This window comes from Camelina sativa, chromosome 4, assembly GCF_000633955.1.
Source record: "Camelina sativa cultivar DH55 chromosome 4, Cs, whole genome shotgun sequence".
NCBI lineage: Eukaryota > Viridiplantae > Streptophyta > Magnoliopsida > Brassicales > Brassicaceae > Camelina > Camelina sativa.
The window spans coordinates 6,445,649-6,458,537 of NC_025688.1; the positions used below are offsets into that span (position 1 = coordinate 6,445,649).

The 12,889-nt window shown below is 36.3% G+C and overlaps 3 protein-coding genes across 4 annotated transcripts; 1 reads left to right on the top strand and 2 right to left on the bottom strand.

Annotated features, from left to right (window-relative positions):
- On the bottom strand, positions 928–1,933 carry LOC104783608 (E3 ubiquitin-protein ligase rnf168-like). Its single transcript, XM_010508745.2, has 4 exons — positions 1,884–1,933; positions 1,793–1,840; positions 1,633–1,707; positions 928–1,548 (listed from the first exon to the last, which is right to left on the bottom strand). The coding sequence occupies exons 1-4, from the start codon at positions 1,931–1,933 to the stop codon at positions 1,104–1,106; spliced, it is 618 nt and encodes a 205-aa protein (XP_010507047.1). The 3' UTR covers positions 928–1,103.
- Positions 1,840–5,902, bottom strand: LOC104779964 (glycosyltransferase family 92 protein RCOM_0530710-like). Its single transcript, XM_010504403.2, has 8 exons — positions 5,560–5,902; positions 3,942–5,485; positions 3,243–3,520; positions 3,025–3,095; positions 2,763–2,929; positions 2,624–2,673; positions 2,464–2,538; positions 1,840–2,379 (listed from the first exon to the last, which is right to left on the bottom strand). The coding sequence occupies exons 1-8, from the start codon at positions 5,687–5,689 to the stop codon at positions 1,935–1,937; spliced, it is 2,760 nt and encodes a 919-aa protein (XP_010502705.1). The 5' UTR covers positions 5,690–5,902; the 3' UTR covers positions 1,840–1,934.
- On the top strand, positions 6,446–8,106 carry LOC104779965. Of its 2 annotated transcripts, none has more exons than XM_010504405.2 (4): positions 6,446–6,608; positions 6,773–6,880; positions 7,570–7,634; positions 7,741–8,106. In XM_010504405.2, the coding sequence occupies exons 1-4, from the start codon at positions 6,507–6,509 to the stop codon at positions 7,892–7,894; spliced, it is 429 nt and encodes a 142-aa protein (XP_010502707.1). In that variant the 5' UTR covers positions 6,446–6,506; the 3' UTR covers positions 7,895–8,106. The 2 variants fall into 2 exon arrangements, with proteins under 2 accessions (XP_010502707.1, XP_010502706.1); XM_010504404.1 differs by having other exon boundaries at positions 6,513–6,608; positions 6,697–6,880.

Sequence of the window (12,889 nt, forward strand, 5' to 3'; positions counted from 1 at the left end):
TTTTAATTAACAAGAGAGGACGAGTAGTTCAGAGTTTCCAGTGATTGTGGCGATTTCCGTCATTATCAACAAAATTCAGTTCTCGGAAAAGAAGTGATTGTGCTCTCAGATGCTTCTCAAAGGAAATAACTAGGGATCATTTTTAGGTTTCGTTTGGTTGATTGTGGTTTTGTGCCTTTAATTGGCTTATGTTGTTGTTATTTTGGTTTGTGCTTTAGCTCCGGGGAATACTCGTTTCCGCCGGCTAAATATCCGGGGACTTCTATGTGTCCTCCGGTCTTGTATCATATTTTTGTTTCTCTTCCTTCATTTGAAGGTTTGATTAATAAACAGTGACAAAAAAGAGACATAAACAAGAAAACTTCAACAGTCGATTCTGAAAAAAAAAAACTGCTTTGTAAAATCGAAAATAATGTTTATTTTAATTTGCTGATATATATTTTTTTATTATTTTTTCGGTACCCCTAGAGCACTAAACATTTTTAGTAATTCTTTCTTTCTATCTCCACACCATTTGACAATAAGATAGTCTGTTCTACGATATATATATCAGATTGCATTTCTGACAACTACGATGTGGTACTTAGTTACTATTTCATGTTTTTGACACACGCTATTATAAGAAGGGTGAACACAAGTTAAACTAATTTAATTTATCTCACGATATTTAAACCTTCACATTCTGTTTTCGTCTTTGTCATCACTCATCACCAACCAATGTTCCATGGTCAAGCTTTCGACGTTTTGAAAATTTGATCTCAAGCAATTTGTAAACAAAGATTATGAACATCTCTACAAATGGCTTGAGATCTTATGCATATTAATTGGGTTCTTAATATGCGAACGAGCTTCTTTCTTTAAATAAATCTCATCTTATCAAGCCATTTGTTTACGATGTCCATAATCTTATATATTAAGCAGCCTAAGGATATTTGAAGAGATTTTTGGAACTTTAGGAACAAGGAACTGAATGATAATGTAGTTTTACAATGTGTTTGAGCAAATGATTCTGTTGTCATATGCATAGTTATAGAACTGCCTAGATCCGAGGCAGGTTCAGGCTAAAGATGGTGATGAATGTCATTGAAGATGATGATCTCATATCACCCTTGCCTGCGAACAGCTCTTGACGCCATAGCTCGCAGGTTAGCTCTTGCTAGCGACAGGTTAGAAACCGATGAAGAAGAAGTTTCAGGCGCCGTTACGCCAAACGCAGACGCGAACTCCTGCCGCTGCAACCGCAAGGCTAATGCGGCATCCCTATCTTGGTCCAACCTCATACTTGCGTTTCTCCTCCTTCTCTCGCTCCTCTCGCTTCTCTCTTCAGATACAAGCAATCTCGAAAGATCCTCCCTCTGAAACCTCTCTTGAAACGACGCAGTTTCTCTGTTTCTGCTTCTTAGCCTTTGATTAGGATCTTTAGGACTCGGCGTCTCCTTGCCTCTCGAGTTAGCAGCAGAAGCAGCTCTTTGTGCTTCGACTTCTTTAGGGAACAGAAGCTGGATCGTGTTCCAAAGAACCGTATTAATCGTACAATATCTTCCATTTCTGCATAGATAAAACAACATAACATTGTAAGATAGAATTTTGAGGCTTTAAATCCGAACTCATATAAAATTTGATTCTATTTACCCTATTAGTTGCCTGCATTTAGGACATTTCTTTCCACACTTATCCGCTGCAGATCGCAAACACTTTTTGCAGAAGCTACAAATGAAACCCAAAACTGAAACTATTCAGTACCAAATTCACCATACAAAAGATAATAACTCTGTTAGTGTAGTTAACCTACCTGTGTCCACAAGTTGTAGTACTGGGTTCAAAGCANGAGCAAATGATTCTGTTGTCATATGCATAGTTATAGAACTGCCTAGATCCGAGGCAGGTTCAGGCTAAAGATGGTGATGAATGTCATTGAAGATGATGATCTCATATCACCCTTGCCTGCGAACAGCTCTTGACGCCATAGCTCGCAGGTTAGCTCTTGCTAGCGACAGGTTAGAAACCGATGAAGAAGAAGTTTCAGGCGCCGTTACGCCAAACGCAGACGCGAACTCCTGCCGCTGCAACCGCAAGGCTAATGCGGCATCCCTATCTTGGTCCAACCTCATACTTGCGTTTCTCCTCCTTCTCTCGCTCCTCTCGCTTCTCTCTTCAGATACAAGCAATCTCGAAAGATCCTCCCTCTGAAACCTCTCTTGAAACGACGCAGTTTCTCTGTTTCTGCTTCTTAGCCTTTGATTAGGATCTTTAGGACTCGGCGTCTCCTTGCCTCTCGAGTTAGCAGCAGAAGCAGCTCTTTGTGCTTCGACTTCTTTAGGGAACAGAAGCTGGATCGTGTTCCAAAGAACCGTATTAATCGTACAATATCTTCCATTTCTGCATAGATAAAACAACATAACATTGTAAGATAGAATTTTGAGGCTTTAAATCCGAACTCATATAAAATTTGATTCTATTTACCCTATTAGTTGCCTGCATTTAGGACATTTCTTTCCACACTTATCCGCTGCAGATCGCAAACACTTTTTGCAGAAGCTACAAATGAAACCCAAAACTGAAACTATTCAGTACCAAATTCACCATACAAAAGATAATAACTCTGTTAGTGTAGTTAACCTACCTGTGTCCACAAGTTGTAGTACTGGGTTCAAAGCAAATCTCAAGACAAATCTGTAGAATCACGAACCAAAATCAATGAATTGCGAAAAAAAAGCACTAAAACAGAACAGTCTCAGGAGCCTCAAAATTCAGATTCATACCGCGCAAGACAATTCATCTCGAAGCTTATCTATGCAAGGAAGCAGAAGAGAAGTTGAGTTCTGCTCCGACGGAATCTTGTCATCTTTAACTATCTTCTTCTCTTCTTGTTTATCTGCTTCTATCTCTTTCTTCTTCTTCTTCTTCTTCTTCTCTGCAGATCTTTCTTCTACCAACCACAGAACAGATTCAATTAAACTTTATCTCTGTCACTAATTTCATGAATCCCTAATCTTTCCAAAATAAACATAATTTTCAAAGTACCTTCATGTCTGATTACTTTATCAAGATCAATCACAGGTAACGGAACAAGATTTTGCTTAACTCGCTGCTTCCTGGGATTCACAAAATCAAACGAATTTCAAAAAAACCATTTCTCAGATTTCTCAATTTCTCAAAATTCGAAAAACCCATTTCTCAATTTCTCAAAATCTGAAGAGCCCTAATTAAAAAATATATATATATATATAGTTTTGGTTTACCTTCTTGAAGAACCTGAAGGAGGAGTTGATTTAAACAACAAATTGGAACGTCTCCTTCGCTTAGAAGAACTTCTTTCAGGCGTATCGTCGACCACAAAGCTAGCGATCAAATCCTCTTCGTCCCAACCCGCCATAGCCGCCGCCGATTTGAATCTCGGACTGATGTAAATCTCTGCGTTCTCACCGTTCTTCTCCCTCGCGATAGGTGGCTCCTTCGATCCATCTCCGGATCGGTTAGTAGTAACTCTCGTTGGTGTTTCGTTCACCATTCTCTCGATCTAGGATTTGAGATTTCCCAAGAACGCTCCCGAGAAGAGGAGAAAACAAAAAAAAGATCGGGAAAGATAATATTTTCCCAACGGTCAGATTATCTTTTTAAAAATCTTGAATTCCTCGCAACCTTAAATCTTAACTGGGCCTTTGGTGGGCCTGTTGACCTTTTCTTGAAATTATCATTTTAATCATTTTTTTTTTTGTAAGATATCAATTTGATCATTTACTGTCAAGATATGATTTTCCTTATTTACTTTTACTTCACTGCTCTGACCAAAATTACAGGAAGGAAATTAAGATTCCACTGTAGAAATTCAAAAAAAAAAAAAAAAGAGGTTAAATTTTGGCTAATGGGCTTTATGAAACTGTTTTTTAATCTTTCGAGCTATTCTATGATTGGACCGACGAACCTATTTTAAAACTAACTTCGTCGTCCTCATTTTTCTCCCAAATAAAACGCTGCGTTTTAGTGTTCTTGAACATCTCAAAGACCTGATCTCTAAGCCCCGTATCATTCACTTCACAGAATCTCTCAGACCAATCGGGTGGTTCGACGGGTCGGGTTCCTAAACCGGGAGCTCGATCTCTCGACCCGACGTTCTCTTCGTTTTGCCAATCCGCCACGTAAGTCGCGACTCTCCGGTAAAACTTCTCCTTGAAAACCTCCCAGACCTGATACTTGTAATGCTTAATTACCATTATATCCTTATCCACGTCGGTAAAGTTGAACTCATCCCTGAGATGAAAATGGTGAACGACGTTGATCAGCGTCGCGTTCATCGCTTCCGGTCGGATTATGCTTTTGTGTCTCTCCGGTAAAACAACACGGCAAGTGTAACCCGCCGTGACTCCTTCCCTAGGCCTAGATCTCAAACCCGACGGTCCGAAACTGTGGCACGGCGTTCGAATTTCGCCGATCGAGTCGGAGGTTGTGTAATTTCTGATGACTGAAGGTAAGGATTCACCAGAAGGGATGTAGTAGAACTCGTCGACGTCGATAAACGCGACCCAATCGCAATCGCTCTTTGCACGGATCGCGCAATTGGAGAATCCGGCTTCTTGAGTTTTGGTCCACGGCCAGAAATGTCTAGAGATGTTGTAACCGCGGCTCACGAGATTCTCGATCTCGGCGATAATGTCGTCGTCGCTGTTGTTATCGTAGATAAACCACCGTTGAACGCCGATTCCGGCGTGGTACATCACCCACTCTCTCAAAACCGCGGCTGCGTTTCGCGTCATGGTGCAAACGCACATCTGAAACGGTTTCTTCCGCGGAGGTTTAATGATCCGACCCGGTTGAGCGATCGAAGGAAGCATACCAGTTCCTCCTTTGATTCTAATCGAGACTTTAACAGGCCCATGGGCCGTTTTCGGGGGGTCCAAAACAGCCAACGGTGTTCTACAACGTACAATCTCCTGAGCCGCGGAGATAACATCTGATCTTATTAACCGATTATGCTTCGTGAAATCCCAGCCGTACACGCACTCATATCTCGACACGTCAGCAACTTTTCCTGGCCGTAGATTAAGCCCCTTGACAAAAACCACCGTAGAGTTATCGTAGTCGATCACGGCGTCGTAAACAAGCCAATCCCACCGGTGAGTTGGTCCAGCGGGTAGATGCTCATCCGACGTCCATCTCGAAACAGTAAGCGATACGCCATAGCCACGTGGCGTCTCGGGACACCGTACGATCTGACCTCCGAATTTGTCTCTATCGACAGCCGTCGGATACGTTTTCCGTTGCTTCGACAAATCGGAGAAAACGCAGACGAGATCGTCTTTCGTAAATAACCGACGAGAATGAGGGTATTTTAGGAAAACCAGTGTTTGCTCAGGTAACTTCACCGCTTCACGAATCGTAACCGGCGGAGAAGAAGAAGACGATGTTACAGAGTCGCCGAGAACTGCCCTCGTCGTTACAGCCGTTGAGAAACTTATCGTCGAACGAACCACCGGACGAAACCTCCCTGTTAGTATTAAATATCAGTTTCTGATCATTTGAAAGGAAAAAAAAAGAAACCGTACGGGTTCATTAATTTACCTTTAAAGATGAACATGGTGGAGAAGAGAACGAAGGAGATGACAAACAGAATCACGAACCAGAAGAACATCCGCCACGAAACAACGACGTCTCCACCGCAACCACCACCTAGTTTCCTACGAACTTTCATCTCTTACGCCGCCGATAATCGCCGGCGCTTGCCGTTGATTTTAGCTTTCTCCCGTAACAAAAAAGTGAAGGTTTTTCGCCTCTGTTTCTTCACCGGTCAAAGTTTCTGATGTTGTTTTGATGATTTAGAGTTATGAATTGCGCAATTCTTTAATTTTGTTGTTATCTCAGTTAAGAAAGAAGAATTAGAAAAATAATGTAAAAAATAAGGAATTTTACTTTCCTTTAATTTATTTATTCCTGACCTATGAAGAAGAATATGAGAAAGAAAAAGAAGAAGAAAAAAAAGTCACGAACTTGGAGAAGGAGAAAAAAAGACGGCTCACTGAAACAAAACCATTGGTCTCCTCTGATCATGAATTTATTTGCTTTTTTAAGAACACGAATTTACTCTCCCTGACGGTTTTTTTTTATTTTTTTTTTTAACTTTTACTTCACTTAAATTTATCGTAATGCAATGCAATGCAAAAAAAAAAAAAAAAAAAAGATTCGGATACGTTGCGTGTTATTTTTCCATGTCGTAATTTCTTTTACAGCTTTTATGAATTTAGAAGCCACTTTAAATTATTTTTGTTTTTTGATTTTGCCGTTTGAGGCGTGATTTTGCTTTGGATGCCTTTGACTAAAGTTGAAAACAGTACTTATATTGCCGCAGAAGTGGGTCCTAAATCAGCACTTAGTTTATCCATTTACGGCGTCGTTTTCAATATTTCGTTATAAATTGATATAAACTAAACCCAACGGGCCTTTCAATTAGGCCCAATAAAGTACGTTTAGAGTTAGGATCATCTTCTCCGGCAATATCGCCGGGAAAAGAAATGTTGGCGATAACGAGAGTGATAAGCCGACGACTTCACAGCACAAGCGATGTTACTGTTTCTCCAAAACTCTCAGGATTCTCTATTGTATCTCCCAAACACGTAAGCTTAGCTGTTTCTTCTTATGGTTTCCATGGCGATCAGAAAATTTTTGGAATTTGAATTCTAAGTTTTTTTTTTTTTGGAAAAGTGAACTCTTTTATAGGCACCCGTGGATTCAATCTTCTGTTTTAGGATCTGATTTGTTAAATACCCTTTTACTGAAGGTTGAGGTAGAGTATGCAGATGGAACCAAGTTCAAGTTTTCATCAGAGTTTTTGAGGATTCATAGTCCAGCTGCTGATGGGAAAGTCAGATCTATCGGTGGTGAAAAGGTAATTTGTAAAGATTGGTTCTTTTTTTTGGGAGGTTTATAGACTTTTGATATCTTTTCTTAGCTCATCTTTTAGACAAATCTAATTTCAATAATTTGATAACTACCTATGAGTAAGCATTGGATGCTGCTTTGGTTCATTTTGGCTTATTGTTTTTGGTCCAGCTAAATAATTATGGCCACTAGCTTAGCTTGTTCTTACTCCCAACTTATACTTGGTTCTAGATGGATTCTGGTTCTAGTTAAAAGAAGAGTCTAGTTTGGCGGCCCTTTGGCTTTTGCATAACCCCTGTGCAGTTATTGACAACTAGTTCGTTATACTAATACGTTGTGCTGTTCTTTGGCTTTTAAGTAATAAGTATAACCACTTCAATAATATAGTTACACTGGATGGAGAAATGGTGTAGCAATGAGTTGTGGTGTTGTTTCTTTGCGTTTGGCTACTACCTTTCTGATCTGACTGACTAGCTTCTGAAAGGTTTTGTTGAAAATGCAATCTTTTAAGTATCCTAGCTATGAGTCCTGCTATTGTACTTCTCTCCTATGGTTACTTGTCCATTGATTGCATGACTAATCAACATGTAGACTGTTTGGGACAAAGTTGCAATTATTAAGTTTCACTCTTTACTCTTTGGGCAATGAGTCTTACTGTGTTTAGATTTGGCCTAACTAATTTGTTTACTCAATCAGGTGATATCTGGAAGGCGGTATGTAGGAATCATGTCTGCAGAACCGGTTGGAAACTACGGGGTAAGGTACTTTCAAAACCCGTAAGGTCATCATAAAGATACTCGAAACCTATGTTTTTTGGTTCGCTTATAACTTCACGCGGTTTGGGACTAAATCTTTTTGAGGGTTCAGGTTAGTGTTTGATGACTTGCATAGAACGGGGATATATCCATGGGATTATTTCCACGAGCTTGGGAGCAACAAGTTTGGTCTTATGAGAAGCTACATCAAGACTCTTCAAAAGCATAATCTCAGCCGTGAACCTGCTCCTTCAAGAAAGAGATGATTCTGATCATCAAAAGTCTCCTTGTTGAGCAGAAACAGAGAATGAGATATACTTATGCTGACTCTCCAAAAGCATAATCTCAGCCGTGAACCTCCTCCTTCAGCTGGTTGTATTGTGAATATTACAAAGTTGATTATCTTTTCTTTAAGTTTTCCTTTTGACAGAATGCTATATTTGGCTTTGATGATATAGATTTTGATTCTTTTCCATCATCTGTCACCACTTCTTATCCTCAAATGTTTAAGCAGTCGTACTAGTGAGAAATTCTCCTTAGCCTTTTTCTTCACTATTGTGCTTAGTAAAACTAAAATGTCAGCAAACTAGAATTTACTTTTACTTTGCTTGCTGTGTTTGTTTTATATAAAGGCACATTAGAAGGATAGTAACATAAAACATAAAATCAATTTTAAATTAACTTTATCTTTTTCTAATTGTCCTAAAACACAACCAATTACGAAGAACCAAAACAAAATGATAGAAACGACAGCCGAAACAAGACTTTCAGAACGATGAGAACAACCTCCAGACTTCCACTCGATTCCACATTCGTAGCAAAACGTGTATCCACATCTATTAATCAAACATAAACATTACAATTTTAGTAGGGTAGGTGTAAACATAATTGGTCGAATTCCAATCAAAGGATTTAATTGTTATAGCTAAAGAATGTGATTAAAGATGGCACCTGCAAGTTATTACAGCCATGTTGTGTTCTTTCGATGATGGTTCAATAATGTGTTGGCACTTTTTACATTGACGCCACGTCGCTGTAGGATTTGGAGTTGGTTCCAACCTCTCGTCATCATTATTGCATGACAAGTTGATGCTGAAGCGGTATCTCATAGTTTCATCTTTTTCGGTAGATTTGGAGACTTCACCTCCTTTGAAATCCAAACAGATGGTACCGCAAGTTTTTTTCTGAGCAGGTGGCGGCGGCATACTTATGCTGATTTCAGAAACTATTGTATCCATTGCAAGTTTATAAGTAAAGCTAGCTTGATTTCCAGTCATCAGAACAGGAATGCTATATGTCAATTGTTGTCTTATGCGTTGCACATCATCCATTTCCAACGCGATCCTCTCTTGCTCAGACGCACATCTCCCCATGACCTAATTAACGCAAACACATCAGTTACATGCAACATTGAAGCAAAAGGTCTCATTGTGCCTTCCTCCATGTCGCACATACTTTAAAGATTTTTCTTCTTCTTTCTTAGGTAAACAAAAAAGGTCTCTAAATTGCTCTACGAAGAAACGACAAGTTTATAAATTGGATGATGGCTTAGAGAATATTGCTACATTTTTGTAAAAAGAAGTTTAACATAACTGAGCAATTTTATTAAAACCTGTTAACTAATGAAAAAGAAAGAATGTAATTAATTTCCAAAATTAAAAGTTGGTTAATAATATTGGCTTTTCTTTTAAGTTTTTCTCTCTTTACCCTTTTGCGCAATGAGTCTTTTGAGAATAACAAGACTCTTAAAAAACATAATGTCAGCCGTGAACCTCCCTCCTCCTTCGGGAAAGAGATGATTCTGACGATCAAACTGTTTTGATAGATTCTTTTTCTGCAAAAACGGAGAATTTTCTTGTCTTGTTTCAAAGTTACGTACGGTTGTTGTTGTTTGCCTTTAATTTCTTCAGTTGCTTTTGTTGATGGTATTAGTGTTGATTGACTATAAATTGTCTTTAGAGAACAAAATACTAATCAAAAGTTACACTTGTAAAGAATATATTACAACCAGTATCATTAACATTAACATTAGTTGTAATTTGTAAACTCTTGTGTACCCTTGTAATTTTTGATCAACATAAATTTTGCTTCTACAGTTTTCATTAAAAAAAGATATAAATAAAAACTGTTTGAACATACAAAAAAAAAACACCATTATTTACGAGTATAAAATTCGAAGTATGACAACTGTTTTTAGCAAATAACTAATGTAAAAGAAATTAACAAACAGTGGGAAACAAAAATAGCAAACATTGGTACATGCATCATGCATGAAAATAGCAAATGGAGTTTTAGCATCACACATCACATGTGTTCCGGGTCCGTTGCACGTGCGACACATTCGGACCGTAAAAGCCACACTCACTACTAGGCGTGATTACAAAACCACGAAGATTCTGCAAAAACGACTAATAAACTAAATTATTTAAATAGCAATAATGAACTGTGTTTAATCTTGAAGTCTCCTTAGCATATAAGTATTTTATTAAAGTAAAACAAATATCTTAGTAATATTAATATTAAGAGTGTACATCAAACGGTAATGCAATATATAATATTTTTCCTTCGATTTCAAAACTCAAAAGTTTAATTGTCATCTCATCAAATCGATCGTTTTCTCATCAAATAGTATATATTTGAGCTATCAGACATTTTCTACACACATAACCTTAAGATAATACATAATTTAGTTTTTGTCAACGCATAATGTTTTATGTATTTGAGTTATCTTTTTAAAATAAGAACTCAGAAGGAATAGCGTAGCTTTCTGTGATGGTTGAATTGTAATGTATGGTACTACTAACTCTGCAGAGACAGACTACTTAGAATTTAAATCTGTTTTTTGTGTATGGTACAAAATACTCTAATAATCGGTTATACACACCAACGTTGATACCTCATGCTTCATCTACTTATTACCACCAAACTTACCAATTTTTTGTTTAAAATTTTAAAATTACATAATTACAATTCTATTAAAAAAAAATCATAATCATAACAATTTTCTTACAGTGTTTCTCAGAATAGCAAATTAAATTCATTTCTCAGTTAAACCTCTATAAATTAATATTCTTTAAATTAATATTCGCTATAAAATAATATTCTTTTGGGAATCTTTCGTAAAAATCTAGTTTCATCAATATCATAAATTAATAATAATATAAATTATATATATGTAAGAAAATTTAGTGAAAAACAATTTTATTATTATTTGTTTATTCTTGAATTTACATTCTAATTAGAGCTCATCTCTAATCTTTATCATTATATTAAAAAAATTGTTTTGTTTTCTCAAATCACATCTAAAAATTATAGAGAGTTTTACAAGTAACTGGTTCTAAAGAAAACACAATATCTTTTTCGACTTCATCATTACCACGAATGATAGTAACATCAATTTTTCCTAAACTCTAAATTTCTAACATTTATCATTTTTATCTGGATCATATTATTATTATAATAGTTAATATTATAAATTAAAAAATTCTATAAAAATATGAATGATAACAAAAGTATCTTATTTTGTAATAGAAAACTTTCAAAATTATAAAAATAAAAAATATTTTTATTAATTTATCAATAAATTAATTATTATTAATTCATCAAAAAATTAAAACATCTATAAATTAATAAAATTTTATAACTTTGACCTTATTGTTTTAGGTTAATTTAGTGAGTTTTTTTCTTCTAATTTTTAGAACACAATATGAAATTACCAAATACTTCTAATACTCCTTGTGGAGTCTTCATTTTTCCTCGATGAGATACAAAAATCGTTGAAAAATAAATCTTCTTGGGAACAACCATTTTACGTCACTTTGTCCAAAGCATTTTTTGTCCAAGAAATTGTCCTAATTCCCCATTTTTACTAATACAAAAGTTGACTAAACATTTGGTTTTTTATATACATTCAAAAAATAAAAACGGTCAAGGTTAATTTGGTGCTGGTAATTAAAATATATGGTGACTGATGAGGTAATTAAAATAATTTGGTGATTTAGATGGAGTCTGTCCATGCTAATATGAATCATTTTTTGGATTCCAAGAGTTTGGGATCCTATGTATTGGTCTTTATGTGGATCTTGTGGTATTTATGGAAAACGTGTAATGCAAAGGTTTTTGAAAATATCATTGAGCGGCCAGAGGAGGTTATTCGGATAGCCGAAGGGGAGGCATTGTCCTGGCAGCAGGTTCATGAGGAGGGTGAAAATGCAGATTCCACAGTCCTGGTGACGTTAACTGATTCTCGGTTACGAGGGCCAGTTACTTCCCTTTCCATATTCTTTTCAGGCTATCGTTGCTATGTTGATGGCTCTTGGAAAGCTGGCGATCGATTCGCAGAAGCCGGATAGTTTTGTACCCAGTTTCAGGACGTGACGCCAAGTATGAGAGCTACTAACTTTCGACGGAGTCTTTCTCCCTTACACGCTGAAGTCGAAGCTTTCATTTGGACTGTGCGTTGCATGATCGAACATGATTACCGTAATATGGTGTTCTATTCAGACTGCTTTGATTTGGTGAAGATGATGGTGTCTTTGCCACATGATTGGCCGACGTTCTCGGCATACCTCGATGATATCAAGATAGATGTGGATACATTTTTTTATTTTTCCTTATCTTTTATTCCTAGAAATACAAATTTAAAAGCAGATCTTTTGGTACGCCATGCGCATATTTCTCCGCATAATATTCTATATGTAAATAATTTCTCTTCATATTAGCTCATCTGAGTTAATATTTTATTGAAAAAAAAATAATTTAGTGATCTAGAATTTTGGACCGATACTAAAGCTTACTGATAACAAAACAAAAAAATTTTGATGATGTAATAAAATCTCTCCATTTTCATTACGTTTGGATAGACCACTTGATAAAAAAAAAAATCGGCTGACGAAAATAAATCTATAAAGGTATAAATTGTCGTAATGACATTTATTCTAATAAACATGTCCTCATTACAAAGTAGTAGAAAGAAAACACACAACATAAGCAACGTTTTCATTTATAATTCAGAAGAAAATCAAGATTTAAATTCGTTTCCTAAACAAAAAAAAACAAGTATTTTAATTGTGATCCCTTTAATTATTCTTTAAATTAAATAACATCCCAAAAATAGCTTAAAATAAACGTTTCATAAACTTTTAAAAAATGTTTGAAGAAGTACTCATAAATCGGTTCCGAAGACCGAGTTTCCAGAATTTTCTCAGTTTTTTTTTTTTTTTTTTTTTTTTTTTTTTTTTTTTTTTTTTTTTTTTTTTTTT